This window comes from Mesoplodon bidens (assembly GCF_964165515.1).
Source record: "Mesoplodon bidens genome assembly, chromosome: Y".
Taxonomy (NCBI): domain Eukaryota; kingdom Metazoa; phylum Chordata; class Mammalia; order Artiodactyla; family Ziphiidae; genus Mesoplodon; species Mesoplodon bidens.
The window spans coordinates 38,681,432-38,699,957 of record NC_138180.1 but is presented as its reverse complement, the minus strand read 5'-3'; the positions used below and the strand labels follow the sequence as shown (position 1 = coordinate 38,699,957).

General features: G+C 41.2%; 1 protein-coding gene and 1 long non-coding RNA gene across 2 annotated transcripts in view; both read left to right on the top strand.

The window, feature by feature from the left end:
- The window catches only part of LOC308609709, a 1,094,809-nt gene that overhangs the window by 749,989 nt on the left and 326,294 nt on the right, over nucleotides 1-18,526 (top strand). The window lies entirely within an intron of this gene.
- Nucleotides 281-15,469, top strand: LOC308609647 (putative helicase senataxin; the record flags this gene model as incomplete). Its single annotated transcript, XM_081223378.1, has 7 exons — nucleotides 281-441; nucleotides 3,711-3,898; nucleotides 4,519-4,611; nucleotides 6,299-6,463; nucleotides 9,922-10,020; nucleotides 10,623-10,710; nucleotides 14,717-15,469. The coding sequence occupies exons 1-7, from the start codon at nucleotides 439-441 to the stop codon at nucleotides 15,467-15,469; spliced, it is 1,389 nt and encodes a 462-aa protein (XP_081079504.1). The 5' UTR covers nucleotides 281-438.

Below are 18,526 nucleotides of genomic sequence, written 5' to 3'. Positions count from 1 at the left end.
CCAGGCATGTGCCCAGCAGGGACAAAGAAGACAAACTGGGGACATGACATGGCCCTTCTTGCTTATGGGCTGCTTCCCAGGTGGTAGTGGCACCTGAGTGGTGGCTGACTTCAAAACGTGTGTGGGTCTTTTTCCCCCGCTTCGGCATTTAGAATGTTTTTGTTGTTTTGTTTTCTAACCAAAGGAAGTTCTTATTTTTGATCTTTGGTGCAGAAGGAGAAAGTGTATGTTTCTGAATGGTTAGGACACTTGTGAATTGGATAGACTGTATATGGATAAATAAATAATAGAGATAATTCTGATTATGTCTCCATTCTGTACTCTCTTACCAAGGCCGGACAGTCTTGTGAAGTTGAAACTCTTACTCCACTCATACATCGTTGCAACAAGCTCATCCTTGTAGGAGATCCTAAGCAGCTCCCTCCCACAGTCATTTCTATGGTATGTTTTTTCACATTCGTGTTGCTTTAAAGTGGTAGGGGCTTGTTTGGGTTTTTTTTTTTTTTTTTGGGGGGCGGCGGGGCGGTCTTTCTTGGATCATCATCTCTTATTTGCAAGGATAAATAGGGAATGGCTGAGAAAAGAGAACCACTGTTGAGAGCCTTCATAGTGAAAGTCTCCGGAAATGTTCCTTTGTTCATAATGTGCTTATGTGTGTGTGACAGGAGCAGTGTGAGTGTCACAGACCAGAAGTTTAGGAGGAGGATGTCCCATGTGCAGTGGGCTGTTCCTTTGGGAAAGGCAGTGTGCAGCTGTTCTAAGGGCTGTATCTGATTTATTTTAGTAACATAAACACCAAAACAATAATAATAGAAAAACTTTAAAAGCAGGGAATAGAATCCAACCTCCTGATTTATCTTTCAATATGTGCAAATTTGAGGAAAACAGTATAAAGAGAAATTATTCTTACAGTAACGTTTTCAATTTTAGGATTCTGTATCCTATAGCACAGGAAAATGCCGGTGTCCCTCACATCCTCTGAAAGGGAAGGTGGTGAAAGGAAAGAGGTTGTGGGCTGTGCTTGTGGGAAGATGAGCACCAAAGTTGTGGTTCCCTTCACTTCGTTTCTTAAATCTCACTAAAGATGGCTCCTAGAAATGCACAGCAGAATCAGGATTCAGATGTTTTGGGTAATCTTCATAGGTCTAGATGACGGTTTTGAAGTTTAATGAAATTTGAGCATTTTACTGATACATAGATTATTTGTACAAATATAGAGTAGTGGCTGCATAAACTGTCCCAGAGAACAGACCATTTTCACAGCATTTCTGTTACGTTATGGAAAGAAAGCAGGTTTTTTTGGTTAGTATTGTTTTTGACTTTGGAATCATCAAAATGATAGTGCAGTTCTTTGACGTCTGAACACTCGTGCGTGACTGTTCAAGGGAGTAGCCTAGGAGCGCCCATGTCCCTGAGTGAAAACCTTGTCCATAGGACAGAGCTGCTGTGGGGGGTTCTGCTTGTGGAGACCTAGGAGGAGCCAGCTCTGCCCTGCATTCCTTGAATAGTTGCAGTATTTCAGAAACCTACTGATTTAACTTCCTGAAGGGCCTTAGCACGTGGTTAGTGAAAAGGGTTGTCGATAGGCCTCAACTTCACTGTCTCCTTTGGTGATTGATTAAAAACAGCAGAAATGAGAAAAATCCATTTGGGCTTTTCTTATTGTTGCAAAAATAATAGAGGCTTATTGAGAAGATTCAGAAAATAATTACAAAGTTAATTTTCTCAGCATGCCTTTCTAACCCTAGGGATAAGTACTATGAACAGTTTAGTGAGTATTTGAACAGTTTGTGGGCATGTGTGTGTTGACTTTTTTTCAGTCTGTGTTCATTGAGTGCCAGGCTAATTCAAGCACTGTTTTTAAGTTCTGGCGTCATGACAGTGACGAAAATTGACAAAAATCCCTGACCTCTGGCTTCCCTGGTGGCACAGTGGTTGAGAGTCCGCCTGCCGATGCAGGGGACACGGGTTCGTGTCCCAGTCCGGGAAGATCCCACAAGCCACGGAGCGGCTGAGCCATGACTGCTGAGGCTGCGTGTGCGGAGCCTGTGCTCCGCAGCGGGAGAGGCCACAACAGTGAGAGGCCCGCATACCACAAAGAGAAAAAAAATCCTCGCCCTCATGAAGCTGACATTCTAGTGGGTAACAGACAGTAAATAAGTTACTAGATTCAGAATGTCAGATGGCTATAGGGAATGTATAAATTTGTGTATATGTATGTAGGTTTTTTTTTTTTAATTTATGGCTGTGTTGGATCTTCGTTTCTGTGTGAGGGCTTTCTCTAGTTGTGGCAAGTGTGGGCCACTCCACATCACGGTGCGCGGGCCTTTCACTATCGCGGCCTCTCTTGTTGCGGAGCACAGGCTCCAGACGCGCAGGCTCAGTAATTGTGGCTCATGGGGCCAGCTGCTCCGTGGCATGTGGGATCTTCCCAGACCAGGGCTCGAACCCTTGGGTCCTGCATTGGCAGGCAGACTCTCAACCACTGTGCCACCAGGGAAGCCCTGTATGTAGGTTTTGACCTTGTTTAAAGGTGGAAGAATCAGTCTGTACCAAATTACCTTTTTTTCCAGTCAGTAAATAGATCAGGGATATATGTTCATGTCAAAACATAAAAATCTCCATCATTTTGTAGGATGGACTCAGTTTTTTTTTCTGGAAGTAGATGTGTTACCTCATATAAACCTCTTTCTTTTTTCACAGAGTGAAATAAATGAGGTTTTTTAGCTAACTTGAATAGATAAACTTTGGGGGGTATAGATGAAATTGCCAAATGTCTACTAAAAATATTCTCTTTAATTATACAAACCTATTTAATATCACATATGTAAATAATCACATATATAACTAATATAAATAAGAAGTAACGCCTGTTTTCTCCACTCTGATAGTTTGTGAAACAGGTTTATTAAAACTTTGCACATACATCTTCAACGCTCATATTGTCAACGTCACTCATAAAGATTGCATCATCCTAGTGGGTTTTCCAGAGCACATTTTTTGCTTCTAGATTATTTAAGACGTAATACTTTTTGAATCTTGATATGATGCTACCATTGAAAAGTATATCCCAAGGCACGACCGTGATAACATTAAGACAGTTTTCTTCGTTTGTCAATTAAGTCACTGTGTTTCAGATCACAGGTTTTGTAACCCTTTCTTGGATTTATGAAATCAACTTAGTTGCCTGTGTCCTCCACTAGAATGTAAGCTCTGTGACATTTGATCTTCACTGTAGACTGTCAGCACCCCAAATTTTAGCTGCTTGGTATATGATGGATGGATGAAGAAAGTGGTCTTTCAGAGGCTTATTTACAATGGCATTCATTATTTCTAGTTGTGATAGCATAGCCCAGAAATAATTGTTAAAATCTGGGTTACAGTTCTTTGCTGCTTTTATCATTGATTCTTTCAGGTGACCCCTGTTAGCACCTATAAAATAGCGACAGTTGTGGTCATTCACAAGATCACATCTCGTTCATAAGCAGTATGTGGGTTTTCTAAATAAGGGGAAAATACCTTAACTTTTGTAGTCAAGCTACATGGCTTTTCTAGGGCTGGAGTCGGAAATATCTTCTCTCTCTGAATCTTTGGTTGTTGGTAATACCTTGTACATTTGAGAGCTCAGTGATTGTTTTGTTTTTTTTTTTAATAGTGGGAAAAGTACACATGAATTCTTGCAGATTATTGTTTTGTTTTCCTCCTTTCAGAAGGCCCAGGAGTATGGCTATGACCAGTCGATGATGGCCCGCTTCTACAACCTTCTGGAAGAGAACGTGGAGCACAACGTGATTGGCAGGCTGCCTGTCTTACAGCTCACCATTCAGTACAGGATGCACCCAGACATATGTCTCTTCCCTTCTAATTACATTTATAACAGGAACTTGAAAACAAATAGGTGAGCTCTGTTCATTGCATGTTCACCTGTTTTATTTGTAGGTTTGGCTGCTTAGGAAGAATAGCTCTTTTGTTGTGCTTTTAGGTCTTGTTATTAAAAACACAAAGGTTTAATAATTTTAATTACAAAAGTCCTATTGATTGTAGCAAATGCAGATAAATGAAAAGAAAGGGATAAACCCAACCCCTATTGATACTACCCAGAAGTAATCACTGGTAACATTTTGTTATATCTACTTCCAGTCCTTGTACTATGCACATCTTTTTTTTTTACTTTTTCTCCTTTTTTTGGAGGAAAAAAGCACACCATGCTCTACATAGTATACTGTAGCATGCATTTTTCACTTACTGTATTATGAGTAACTTTCCAATCATGATTGTTATATTTTAATTTACATGGGTCATTCTCCCTAGTACTAGAATAGAAATGAAATTCACCTGCTACCTCTCACTAAAATATGTTATTTACAAGTATTTAATTTTATTTAAAAAGAAGGTCCTTCTTGTCCTCTTAACTTTCCCTTGCTCTCTTCCACAGAAAGAACAAATAGTAATAATAATTCTAAAACATTTTCTCTTGTAATTTGACTTGCATTCTAAATGGTGGCTGCTCTTTTGTAGAATGACAGAGACCATTCGGTGTTCATCTGACTGGCCATTTCAACCCTACCTCGTGTTTGATGTTGAAGATGGTTCAGAAAAGCGGGATAATGAGTAAGTTCTCCTTTTTCTTCAGTCCCCACTGATGGTCCCAGAATTTTTGTATTGTTTCTGTTCATATTTAAATTCAAAATACTTTCCATATAAATCTCTCTGCCTAGTGCCAGTGCACAATCATTTTCTTTTAGCTGGGTTGATAACTTCACCTTTTCAATCATAAATTACTGATGTCTTTATATATTTCAGTCTTGATTATTTTTTTCTTAACTGGGTAATGGGGGTTATGTTACCTAAAATGCGGTCAGCACTTCAGTAGATCCATGCTGAGATCCCAGCTGTGAGTAAAACAGACGTGGCCCCAGTGCAAGGCTGCTGTGGTCCAACAGGCGAGACAGACATTAACCAGGCCATCACCGTGGTGATTAATGGTTCCAGTTGGGTTAAGTATTGTGACGGATAAGTACAGATACAGTTGAATCAAGGTGTGAGGCAGAGGGTGGACAATACTTCCAGCATGTTGGATTGTGAATCAGGTGGTTTGTGAATGACAGCACAAAAGGAGCAGTGGTTGCTAATTAGCAAGCATCTCAGAGGAGCCGGGGCTTCTTGTGAGAGAATAAAGGAGGAGGAGCCCGGAGGCTGCATTTGTTAGCACAGATAGAAATGCCACCCCTGCATCATGACGTATGAAGAAATAGAAATTCCACCTCTGTGTCAAGAGAGAGCTGCAAAGCAAGTGGTGTCCTCCATGAGAATAAGATATTAGTTAATAGTGGTGGAAGGAGGGGCCCCTCAGTGAAGAAGTCAGAAATACGGAGCAGTTGGCTGGGGGGTTGCTATTCCAGAGGGACTGTGGAAGTTGTAGTGGGGTCTGTTGGAATGGAGCAGGGGATTGAGAGTTTACCGCATAAGTATTATGGAGATGGATGGTCACGGGAAGAGAGTTGGCCTGAGAGGTGACCAAATAAAGCTTTCAGGTATGGAAAAGAAAGCTAGCTGACTGGCTTGTCCGTATAGTAAGTCTTGAAATTAGAATAGTGAATATTTAAGGCTTTAAAGTGAGACAGATAAGGTAGCCTCGGGAATAAAGTTGCGCGTGCAGGGCATCCCCCAGTGTGCACACATGTTGCATTTGGTATGGTGATGAGGGAACGCATTGTAGTTCAGGAGATGAGTTGGGAGTGCAGGATGAGGCCAGCAAGGACAGAGGACGTGATCCTGCTGTAGGGCCCCGTGTTTGTTCATCTCTGGGAGCCGGGTCACATTTAGTCCGTGTGGCTGCCATCCTCTCGGTCATGTGGTGCATGATCTGCATGACCTGTGGTGGGGAATGCAGGAAGGTAGTACATCTGAAGCACTTTTCTCAGTGTGGGGAAGATAGTCAATCCTTAATGTTAGCTATTCATTAGTCATATCTTCATTATTATTATGAATACTTTCGTTCTCACTGTGGCTATCCCTGTTTTAATAAGTGAAGAAACTGGTGCCTTAACATCACGTAACTCGAACCACTTTTCTCTCCTACAACTTTGTGTTTCACTGGGCAGTTATTTTTATATTTATTCATATGTACAATATTAATGGTCATTATAACAGCCTCTTTGAATCACTGCTGACTGAATAAAGATGAAACCTACCTATGTACCCTTTACTGTAGTGGAAAACAAAGTGGAACTTAACTTAGCAATTGGGCTGCTATTAGTTTTGATGTGTTGTATTTTTTTGTTTTCATCTTATTTAGCTCATATGTAAATGTTCAAGAAATAAAACTGGTAATGGAAATAATTAAACTTATGAAAGACAGAAGAAGGGATGTTACTTTCCGAAACATTGGCATAATAACCCATTACAAGGCTCAGAAGACGATGATTCAGAAGGATTTGGACAAAGAGTTTGATAGAAAAGGGTGAGGCATCTCTATTTTTACAGAGATTTTGAGTTTTTCTGTTGAATTAAAAAGAAGAAAGAGGGGATAGAAGGAAAGAAGCAAAGGAAACTTAACTCTAGGGAGTGGTCTTAGACCCTGGTAGTATAGAACAAGGAGACTAGGACCCTGGCTCCATAGACTTGTGCTGGGAGGGAGTGTGGTTACACGTGTCGCCCCTGCAGATGGAGTGCCTCCTGCCAGTTCAAATGTCATCACCGTTACACTTGACAATGGAAGTGACTGAGAAATTCTTCAGGCCTTTACCTTTAGTTGGATGACTTGTTATCTGAATTCTAACTCTACTGAGAATCATGTATTCACATTTTCCCTTACAATAAATTATTTAACCCTTTTAGTGCCTTCATGTATAGGGTGAAGATCATGTTTTTGTCTCCTTTATACCTCAACAGTAAAATAAAAAAATTAAATATTAGAAATCCATTAACTCAAAAGTTTCTGCACCTAGAAGCACACAAAGTACCAAAATTGACTCTAGGAAAAGCCAGAAACTTTGGATAGACCTATTAAATGTAAAAAGAGTGAGTTAGTAATCACTTTCCAACAGAGAAAAACAGAGGATCAGGCTTCACAGGTGAATTCTGTCCAACATTAAGAATTAGCACCTGTCCTATGCAAATGCTTCCAAAAAATAGAAGGGAACACTTTCTAACTCATTTTATGGGGCCATTATTACCCTGATACCAAAGCCATGGAGACATCACCAGAAAAGAAAACTATGGACCAATATCCTTTATGAATATGGATGCAGAAGTTCTCAACAAAATAATGGCAGCTGAACTCAGCAGCATATTAAAAGGATTATTTACCACAGCCAAGTGGAATTTATCTCAGGAATGCAAGGTTGGTTCAACATATGAAAATCAGTCAGTGTGATATACCGTATTAAAGGGGGAAACCCCACATGATGGTGATCATCTGAATAAATGTGGAAAAGACATGTGACTGAATGCAGTAACCTTTCATGATAAAGATACTCAACAAACTAGGAAGAGAAGGGAACTTCCTCAACCTAATAAAGAGCATCTATGAAAAACCCACAGCTAACACATCATACTTGATGCTAAGATTGAAAGCTTTCCCCCTATGATGAGGAAGGATGCCACTCTCTACTCTCTCTACTTGCACTACTTCTGTGCAGCACTGTATTAGAAGTTCTATGCAGAGCAATTAAGCAAGAAAAGGAAATAAATGGCATCCATATTGGAAAAGAAGAAGTAAAAGTGTCTCTTAACAAATGGCATAATCTGGGACTTGCCTGGTGGTCCAGTGGTTAAGGCACCATGCTTCCACCGCAGGGGGCATGGGTTTGATCCCTGGTCAGGGAACTAAGATCCTGCATGCTGTGTGGCCACAAAAAATCCAAAAACAAACAAACAAACAAAAAAACACACGCAAAAAGCTAACAACAATAACAACAAAAAACAAACGGCATACTCTTACATCTAGAAAAACCTAAAAAAATCTATGCAAACTACTGGTCCTTATAAACAAGTTCAGCAGAGTTGTAAGGTACAAGATCAGTATACAAAAATCAGTTGTATTTCTTTACACTCTAGAGAAGTCTGAAAAGGGAAATTTCTTAAAATTCCATTTACACTAGCATCATAAAGAACAAAATACTTCGGAGTAAATGTAACCAAAGAAGTGTGAGCTCATACACAGAAGGACAAAACGTTGTTGAAAGAATTTAAAGTACTAGATAAATGTAAAGACATTTCATGTCCATGGATCGGAAGACTTAATATTGTTAAGATGGCACCATTCCCCAGGTTGATCTACAGATTCATTGTTACCTCTGTCAAAATTCCAGCTACCTTCTTTTACAGAAATGGACAAGCTTATTCTAAAATTCACATGGAAGTGCAAGAGACCCTAAATAGCTTGACAGAGAACAGTGTTGGAGGGCTCACACTTCCCTCTTTCAAAATTTACTACAAAGCTATCAACACTGGTACTGTCATAAGGGTAGACATATATAGACCAATAGAATAGAAGTGAGATTCCAGAAATCAGTCCATACATTCATGGCCAGTTGATACTCAACAAGGGTGCCAAGCCTACTCATTGGGGAAATAATAGTTTTTCAACAAATGGTGCTGGAATAACTGGATATCCACCCGCAAAAGAATGAATTTAGACCCCTGTCTCACACTGTATAGAGTAATTAACTCAAAATGAATGAGTGCTCTGAGTCTAAGAGACAAAACTATAAAACTTACAAGGAAACAAAGGTAAATTTATATGACCTCAGATTAGGCAACAGATTCTTAGATATGATACCCAGGCACCAGTAACCAAAGGAGAAGTAAATTGGCCTTCATAAAAATTAAAAACTTATGTGTTTCAAAGGACACACTATCAAAAGAGTGAAAAGACAACACACAGAGTGGGAGAAAATACTTGCAAAATATTTATCTGACAAGTCATATCCAGCATATATAAAGAACTCATACAACTTAATAAAATGATAATCTAACTTTTTAAGCGGGCAACGGATGTGAAGAGCATTTCTCAAAAGAAGATAAACAGAAATCCAACAGGCACATGAAAAGCTGCTCCACATCATTTGTCATGAGGGAAATGCAGATCAAAACCACAGTGAGGAGATATCATTTCACACCCACCAAGATGACTATCATTACAAAAAAAAAAAAAAAAAAACAATAACAAGTTTTGGAAGGGATGTGGAGAAATTAGAATACTTACACATTGCTGATGAGAAACTGCAGAAAACAGTTTGGCAGTTCCTCCTAAAGTTGAACATAGAATTACCACGTGACCCAGCAATTCCACTCCTAGGTACATACCTGAAAGAATTGAGAAAGGGTTCACACAAAAGCTTGTACATGAATGTTCGTAGCAGCATTATTCATGATAGTCAAAAAGTGGAAACAACCCAAATGTCCCAAAATGGTACATAGGTAAGAAGTAAATTGTGTATCTGTACAAGCGAATAGTCAGTCGTGGAAGGAATGAAGTACTGTTACCAGTCTACGACACGGATGAACCTTGAAAACATTATGCTAGGTGAAGGAAGCCCAACACAAAAGGTCCCATATTTTATGATTCCATTTATATGAAATTTCCCATGTAGAAAAGTCCATAGAGACAGACAGTAGATTAGTGGTTGCCAGGGCCTGGGGAGGGGGAGATAGAGACTGATGGCTGATAGGCACAGGGCTTCTCTCCTGGGTGATGGACATGCTATGAAATTAGATAGCGGTGATGACTGCACACTGTAGTGAATGGACTCAACACCACCAAATGGTGTGCTTTAAAATGGTGAATTCTGTGTTATGTGAATTCTACTCCAGTTTTAAAAGATAGCACTACAAAAGTAAGAAATACTACTGTATAAATATGTATATTTAATAATTATCTTTTTTCAGCAAATATGTTTCTCTCTTCGTAAATAGGCCAGCAGAAGTAGATACCGTGGATGCCTTCCAGGGTCGTGAGAAAGACTGTATTATTGTTACATGTGTCAGAGCAAATGCCATGCAAGGCTCAATTGGGTGGGTAACTGTCATCATTGATTCTTTGCTTGTTTATGATCCAGAGTTAGATCTTTTTAATCACTGTTAGAGAATACCATCATTTGCTCTATTTTCTTATATAAAAAATTGAGTAATATCATGAAGGTTTCTTTTTTAAGTTGTGAAGTTGATCCACTGTTAGGTCTGCTTCTCTTGGTACCTTGTGTATTAACCCATGTCACAGTGTGAATCTGTTGTTTCACTTGATAAGAGTGAAACAGATTATTGAATCCAGTATATTTTGCAGGGGCATGCTCCTCTCCATGGTATGTGTCATAATTGATCTACTATCATATTTTTAGGATCTTTGAAGGCTTAAAAATCATACCATTAAAATTTCCAATATCTCATCCAAGTCAAAATAGGAAATCGACAGACAGATGCATCACTTTGAAGGAAAGCACTGGGCCTCTTGTTTGTTTGCTGTCCTTAATGGGATTGCTTCTGTGTCGGGTCCTGCACCACGAGCTTAAAGCAGGAGCCCAAGAAAAGCTGTCTGAAATGCCTGTGTCTCACCTACACTGACATGCCGAGTCTTTCTGAAGAAAGAAGTAACTCTTTTTTTTCCTTCTATTGCTTAGGTTTCTGGCAAGTTTGCAGAGATTGAATGTCACCATCACACGAGCCAAGTACAGCCTCTTCATCCTGGGACATTTGAGGACCCTGATGGTAGGTACATTCTAGAGGACCGGGGAACTCCAGAGTTTGCTCATGATGACTGATACCGGGTTGAGGTTTTGTTTTTATTTTTCATCAAAGTGGAAATGATTTTGAGGCTACAAACAATAATGAGCCTCTTCCCACTGGTTGTTTTGTCCTCCAGCAGCTTCTTCCTGGGAGCTTTTATAATGCCTAAACCGCTCACCCTTTCTTAGCCCAAGACCCAGGTATCCGTAGTGTACTCTCAAGATGAGCTTTAAAAAAATTGTATCTACATCATAGAATTGTTAAGAAGACATGTAAACCCATATATGTAAAGTGCTAGAAGATTGGTTAGCACTTAGTAAACACTCAGTAAATGTGGCTATTAGCCTAGCTTAATGCCAGAGAGAGGGGGAATTTGCAGGAAAGTGCTTGGATCTTCATTTCTGTCTTGGCACTTAGAGCAGCACTGCTTGCTGTTTCCCTTGAGGGGTGAGTGGCATCAGAGCTCATCCATGCGTACAGATACTCCTGTAGAAGGAGGGGCAAGTTTACATGTGTAGTCGACAAATAGTAATAGTACAGCTTAATTTGGTGAACCACAGCTAGATAAAGCATGTATTTGCCTGCCTCATTAGGTGTAATAACTCAGTTTCTCTAATTTCTGTATTTAACAGAGTCATTGTTTTATCTCAGGAGAGGTGCCAACTCAGTAGGATTTTCCCCTGTTTTGGTTAGTTCCACCAGAGGGCGCCCAAATACAGTCTTTCTCATTCAGCTCTTACCTAGATTTGTGGTCTTCAACCTTTGTTGTTTGTGTACCCCCTTGAAAGAATGTTTAAAAGCTGTGTATCCTCCGCTTTTAAGTTTATATTGAAAATGTTTCATCGTTAAGTGTTGATAAAGATTTTGTTTCTAATGTATTGTAAATATTTGACATTTTAAAAGAAAGCTATTAAAAATAAATCCATTATGCCACTCTTAAATATATCCAGTGGAATAGAGAGCAGTGCTATTCTTTCTGCTCTTTAAAATTGAATTGCCATTTATACTGTTTAGGATAAAATTCAGTGGGGGTAGTTTATATATTTTCATAATTAAAAGGCTTTCTGTTAATATGACTATTAGGCTTTTCTGCCACAAAAACTTTACATGTAAATTTGAAAATTTAAAGAATTGGTTTTCATAACGATTTGGGGAAACTGTGTGAAGGGTGTGTGGAACCTCTGGACTGTTTTGGTAACTTCCTATGAATGTATAGTTACCTCGAAGAGTTTTTTTAAAAAAATATATTTTTCCTGTGACCATAAGGATCTGAGTATTAACAAATGATATCTTGTCAGTTGAGTAACATATTAACAATTACTCTTTTCACACAGTTGAATTTTGATAATGTTCAAACCCGAAAAGTAAAATGTTTATAGAGTTGTGTCTCTTAGATGCCCTGATTGCAGGAGCCTTCATGGGCACCCCTCTGTTTACCACCCCCTCTATTTGACACCCAGGCGTGTTTACCTCCCCTAGCTGTGTGCCCTGTGGTCAGATTTGGGACAGGTGAGACTTGTGGTTGTGAAGGATGGAGTGGAAGGGCAGAAAAGCCCCAGGAGGACATAGGGAACTGGGGTTTGGAAGCTGAGGTTTGGAAATTGATTCCCAGAAAACGTGCTCACATCCCCCCGAGTAAGTCTCTGTGAGCCCCAGAGTCACCGTCACGCAGATTTGAAGACCACTGACGTCTAGCTGCAGTATAGACGTTATTATCTTCACTCTGGGAAGCCAGTGTGACAAAAAGAGACTGACAGAACAGAGTAGAAAAACTTCCACTTTATCATTTGGACTTCGCAATCCAACTTGCGTATTTGTCCTTGGGCTTCCCCCTTCCCGAGCCTCTTTTTTTTTTTTTTTTTTTTTTTTGGTTTTTCAGCCCAGTTTCCCTTATGGAGATAGAATCAGTGATTAAGGCACTCGGTTTCCTCTGAGAAATCAAGACTAATAGCCCCTTCTCAGAACTGTTTTTGTGATCTAGGGATTGGATTAAACAGCAAGTTTAGGTGCAGTAGAATTGGCAGAAATAGCAGCAAGGCCATCTGCTTTACATCTGCTTTCCAGCCACAGGGTAGGACTCTCAAGAGCTCTCCTGAGTCAGGGAGATCTGAGCCTGGTACTGCTTACATGCACCTTCCTGATGCATGCGGTCACCGTACCGTGCACTTGATTTACGTGACTTACTTTAAAAGGCCCTGTGAGGTCTGCATTGCCACCATAGTTTATCAAATCCAAGAAGCCAATAGTTATATAATGTGCGTCATTATTTTATGCTCCACTATTGAACTGTGACACTTTATTTTCACTTAGAATTTTTGTCTTATAGTGACTGAAAGAACTCTTTTAGACTTTAGACAGATTTTTTTGGGTTGGCCAGAAGGTTCATTTGTTTTTTTTTCTGTAGCATCTGAATGAACTTTTTGGCCAACCCAGTGTCATACCACTCTTGTTCATACCTAGGAAAAACAGCAAAATAGGTAGACTAAGATACCCCTGAAAGCATCTCACTCTCAGACTAACACTCTGGTCGTCCCCATTCACCATCCCATGTACCCTTGCTGACGCTCGAACCATTCCCTGTGCAGTCAGAGGCGTGTCATGAGAGGGCCCCACTGTGGTCCCGGGGTTTTTTCCAACTTCTGATCTCCATTCTCCAAGTTGTAGTGCTGGTACTTTCTTGTCTTATCAGAGGATGTCTGTGGAAAGATTTTTCAGGCAAGAGCCAGGACTCATTCTTTGTAGAAGTGGTTTGTTGACTAAAAGTCAAGAGGTTGTAGTCGCCCAGCCATGAATTCCTCCAGGATTACATACATGGAAACTGCTGTCTGGCCTAGAGGCACCCTAAAGTCAGAAATGGTAAAATGTGAAAATAAAGTGCATTTTATTTATTTTATTTTATTTCAACGCACATTTTAGAGTCATTTAAATAAAATACTATTCATACCTTACAGTGAGGAAACAGGCTCAGAGAGGTCAAGTGATTTGACCAAGGTCACACAGCAGGTCAGTACTATGTATGCAGCTTCACTGCTATACCCTTACCCACCTTCATGAATAGTGCAGGAGCCCCCATGAGGGGAGCTATCCTTTCCTTCTCTTTCCTTCAGTCTCTGTCTTTTTTTCCTCCCTCATACTCTCTCTTTCTTCTGTCTAAAGAGGCCCAAGTTCTGATGGTTGTAAAGAAGCAATTTATTGCTGAGGAAACTCTAAAAGGAAGAGAGGAGAGATGCGTGAGTTGGGTTTTTGTTTTGTTTTTCCGTTTAGATGTGCTTTTCATAATTTAAGCTCTTCTAGAAAAGAGACACAAGTGAGACGACATCTTTGGAATAGTTATCTCAGCAGATTAAGATGGTTTAGCCCTTGGGAGTTTGGGAAGCCTTTGGGAATTTGATGCAAGCTGTGGTCCTCTTTCTAGAACAGTCAGCATGCACTCAAGAGTTAGAGCTTTCTGAAACCAAGCCTTCCTCTTCCAGAATGTTAGCCTTGGCCGGAGACAGGCAAGACTCTAGGGTCAGCAGTGTCAAAGGGAACTTGGTGGGATGACGGAGCCCTTCTGTGTCTGTGTTGTCCAGGATACTAACCCTAGTCACATGTGTCTGCTGAGCACTTGAAATGTGGCTGGTGCAACTGAGGAAATGAATTTTTAATTTTATTTAATTGAAGATTAAAGAGCTACATGAGGCTACTGGCAGTTGGTACAGATTTGCATGACAGCTAATTCACCACGTGGCCTGAGTATCAGTGGTAAAATGATGGAAGTACTTTCTTAGAAGTGGTTCCCAGTGTTCTGTTCTAGCAGCATGGCTTTATAGTTTTGTATTCGACCTTATTTTTCCTTTCAGCCTTGTCTGAAAAGTAATGGATTCTTGAGAATCTGTTCACGAAAGTATACTTACTATTTGTTCAGAAGTGAAAGCTGGAACCTCTGCTTCCCAAGCATATGAGTGTTTCTTTGGGATGTAATTTTCTTCCTTCTCTTTGTTTCAAGGAAAACCAGCATTGGAACCACCTGATTCAGGATGCGCAGAAGCGTGGTGCCATTATTAAGACTTGCAACAAAAACTATAGACACGATGCAATGAAGATTCTGAAACGCAGGCCCGTACTGCAGAGAAGTCTGACTCACCCTCCTGCTATCACCCCAGAGGTGTCCAGACCCCAGGGCAGAGTGCCCAGCAACAAGCTAGACAGTGAATTTGCCAAGATGTCTCTTGCTTCTTCCCTGTACCCCTCACCCTCTGAGTCCAAAGAAGCCACTGTCACTGTTACTGCAAAGGACCCTGAAAGGCCACCCCTTCAGGACTGGCTTCGGGACCCACGACTGCTTAGGAGGATGGGCTTGGGCTGTGAAGCCAAAGGGAAGTGCCTCTGTGAGCTGCAGCCCTCGAGCCCCCGGTATCCTGGAGCAACGCCTCCCTCTGGAGAGCCAGGCTCCCCCGGAAGTCACCAGGATGTGACCAGTATCAGGCAGCAGGCCCCCGCCAAGGGAGCTGCTGTGAACAACCACAGACCTCATATGCAGTGTGATCCTCCAGCTGCTAGTACCAATACTTCCACGAGTGAGAGAAGATGTGCCCAGGAAGGGGAGGCACTCAGCCACAGGAGGGAGACCAGGGCCTTCACCAAGGGGGATCAGGAGAGGCGTGGCTCTCTGAGCCACCACACAAAGAGGAACTCAGGCTGGGACGAGAGGGGACTGGAGGAGGAGGACAGTAGCTTGAAGAAGAGGAAGCTTTTGTAGTGGAGCCAAATGAGACTGTCAGCCACAAGCATTACTGCACATTTCAGATGACCAGCTAGTAGGACTGTCCAGATAAGATTATTTTTTTTTCCTTAAAGGAGTTTGTGTGCTGTTGGAAAACAGAAAATGTATCCTAACACATGGGCCTCTTGGTCATCTTCAGTACATTTTGTCAGTTGCAAAAGCTTTCAGAAGGCATTTGTGTATCAGTAATAATGTCCTCGAAGTCGAAGACTTAAAATGTTGATCTCTTGTTCTTCTGTAGGAAAGGTCAGACTGGAGGATTTTAAGAGGATGCTGTAAAAGTTGGAATGTATATTTGTATAGCAAATAACAGAATCCTCTTAAAATTTAATCTGGTAGACAGCTTTTCTTTCCCCTGCTTAAAATGTTAATCATTTTCAACGGAACCAACCTTATATTTAAAAAAAAAAAGATGGGAGCAGGGCAGTTCCTTTCAGAGATTGTTGTAGCAAACAGACGTTTTTAACAGCCCAGGTGGCCTGAGAGAAGTGAGTCAATGCGTTGGGTCAGAGTCCTGTTAAACCAACTGGAGTGTCCTGGGCAAGACCCTGGGAAGCAGAGCTCTGTTAGGTGAAGTTCCACTCCTGCACCTTTTTAGACGAGGCACCTTGGCACAGGATGTTACATTTCTGTGATGAGTTTGTCTGCCCATTGTAGTCAGCACGTAGTTCTCTAGCTAAAATTCTCATTCTTCGTGAGATAGAAGAATGTGAAATGAAAGAATAATTCTTGAAATGTCATTCAGATCCCCCCAGCATATTGTGAATTTCCTGCAACTGGTGGGTTACAAATCCAGTGGTTGCCAAGTATTGGAGCAGTGCTGGGGTGGCTTGTGGAAGCCTGGGGATCACCAAGAGAATCCAACTCATGAAAATCTGGATGTTTAACATCTTCCCAAGGGATACTGGTCACCAGGCAGCTTGAGAACCAGTTAGGGCAGACCAGATACAATATTTTAGGCAGGAGAGAAACATCCTCTAAAAAGCGAAGGATGGGAGAGGAGTGCAAATGCTTGGGAGTTGAGAACAGGGAGAGAGTTGACAGATTGCCTGTCATCCTTGGAAACCATCGTAAGTGACGCAAATACACCGCTGTGGTGGAAGATCTGGTTAGAGGGGTTGTGCTTCTGTGAAAGGAGGTGGCCATGGTGGGTGGTGATTTGAGAGACTTGATGGAGGGCAGGGCTGCCTAATGTCAAAGTCCAGTTTTCCAAGCGCACACACACTGATGTTGAGGTATCACAGACTGAGAATCTGTGTTAGTAATAGTTGACCATTGTTTGAACTAGCGGTTTGTAGTGAATGCTTTGCAGCCCTAGTTAATTTGGGGGAGAAAGCATGCATTCCTGAAGACGAATGTGCACCATTTGAAACTTTTTCAGTCATCTGCTTTTTAAGCAAAAAGGGCTTTGTGTTCATCAGGAATTCTACTGAAGCAGGTTATTAAGAGCTTTCAAAAAAAAACATTTGGTTGCCAAAGGTTTAAGCATGCTACTTCTTTGTTACCCTTGTCCCTCCCTCTGGTTTCCAGACCTCTGCTGATGGGATTGAACACTCCTGTCACTCGGGGAGCACGTGCTCTGTCCCCACAGTTAGCCCCTGCTCCCTGTTGACAGAGGCGGGCTGAGCCCCACTCTGGGTAGGGGCTTCGTAAGCTTCCTGCCTGGCCTTTGGCAAGAAAGCTCATTGTTTCTTTAAGTTTACTTTCCTGCTATCTTGGTAAAATGCTTCATTTAGCAGACACTTGCAGTGACAATGTAGAGAATCTAAAACCTGTAAGCTTAGAGAAGAGGCATGCTGGAAAGAGCTGGGGTCAGGAACTTCTCCCACTCCGCCCACACAACACGTGAAGTAAGTGCTCCCCACCGTACGTACTTTGCTGCCCCACCCAAACGATGTTATTTCCAGTTAAGTTTGGTGCCTGTTCTCACACGTTGTGTTCACTTTTGGTCCACCTTCCACCTGGTCTGGCAACGTGAGAATTAGTGCATCATCTCTGGTAATGAGCAAGCCTGTGTCCTGACAGCCTCTCCCAGCAGGAAACAGTCATACCTGACATTGCATTGGAATCGATTGGTGGTTCCTGTTGATGTATGTATTTGCATGAAGCATTTCATATGTACAGTGTGGCCTTTCCTGATGTGGCTGTCATAGCAGTGTTGTTGATTGGTGGTTAACCTTACTGCAGGTGAAAAATGCAGCTGTTAGTTTCGTCCTTGCCCTGGCGTTAAAGAAAGTGGCCTTCTTTCAGTCTTAGTTCTTTGAACATGCATATATTGTACTTAAAAATTTGTTTTGCTTCTTTGTATATAATTTGCTTTGGATCTACTATGCATAGTTTATTGAGTTTTTGTTTTCATGTATTATCAGGAGGAAATTTGATAAGTACATGTGATTAACCTCCTGCAAATGAGTTTTACAACAAAATTGTACTAAACTATTTTCTAAAGTTAGTTGTACAGATTGATAATTTTTTTGCTGTAGTTTTGATTTGTTCTATGCTCTGAATTCCTAGCTGGGATTTGGCAAGCAATAGCCCTGTTGTCTTTGTTAAAACCTGAACATTAAGGGAAAATGGCAGAATTAAAAGTGGAAACAAGAAAACTGACGTGGTTTAGGAGTTATGTGTTTTTGAATGAAGGTTCAAGGTACTTCCCAGATACTCCATTTAGTCTGCCATTAGATTTATTTTATGCCACAGTTATCTGGTGGGGATTTGTTTTATTCAGGTTTCTCATCCAGTCCACAACCCCAGCTCTCCTTGCTTCTCAGCTGTTCTTGGAATCTTACCCGTAAGGTTGCAGGGTGCACTGTGGCTAGTTGTGGTGTCAGTTACACGTTGACGTTTGGTCCAGAAACGCACGCTCACCTCCAGGCTAAGATTGGGGAGCGGGTGAGAGAGGAGGGATGGATGAACAGTGACCCACGAAAGGAGCTCCCGGGGCGCCAATGGGGGCGCAGGGAATAGATGGCCAAGTTGGGGGTCACCACTGCTGGTTACAAAAGTACAACTCGTTTTATAAAAGCAGTGGCT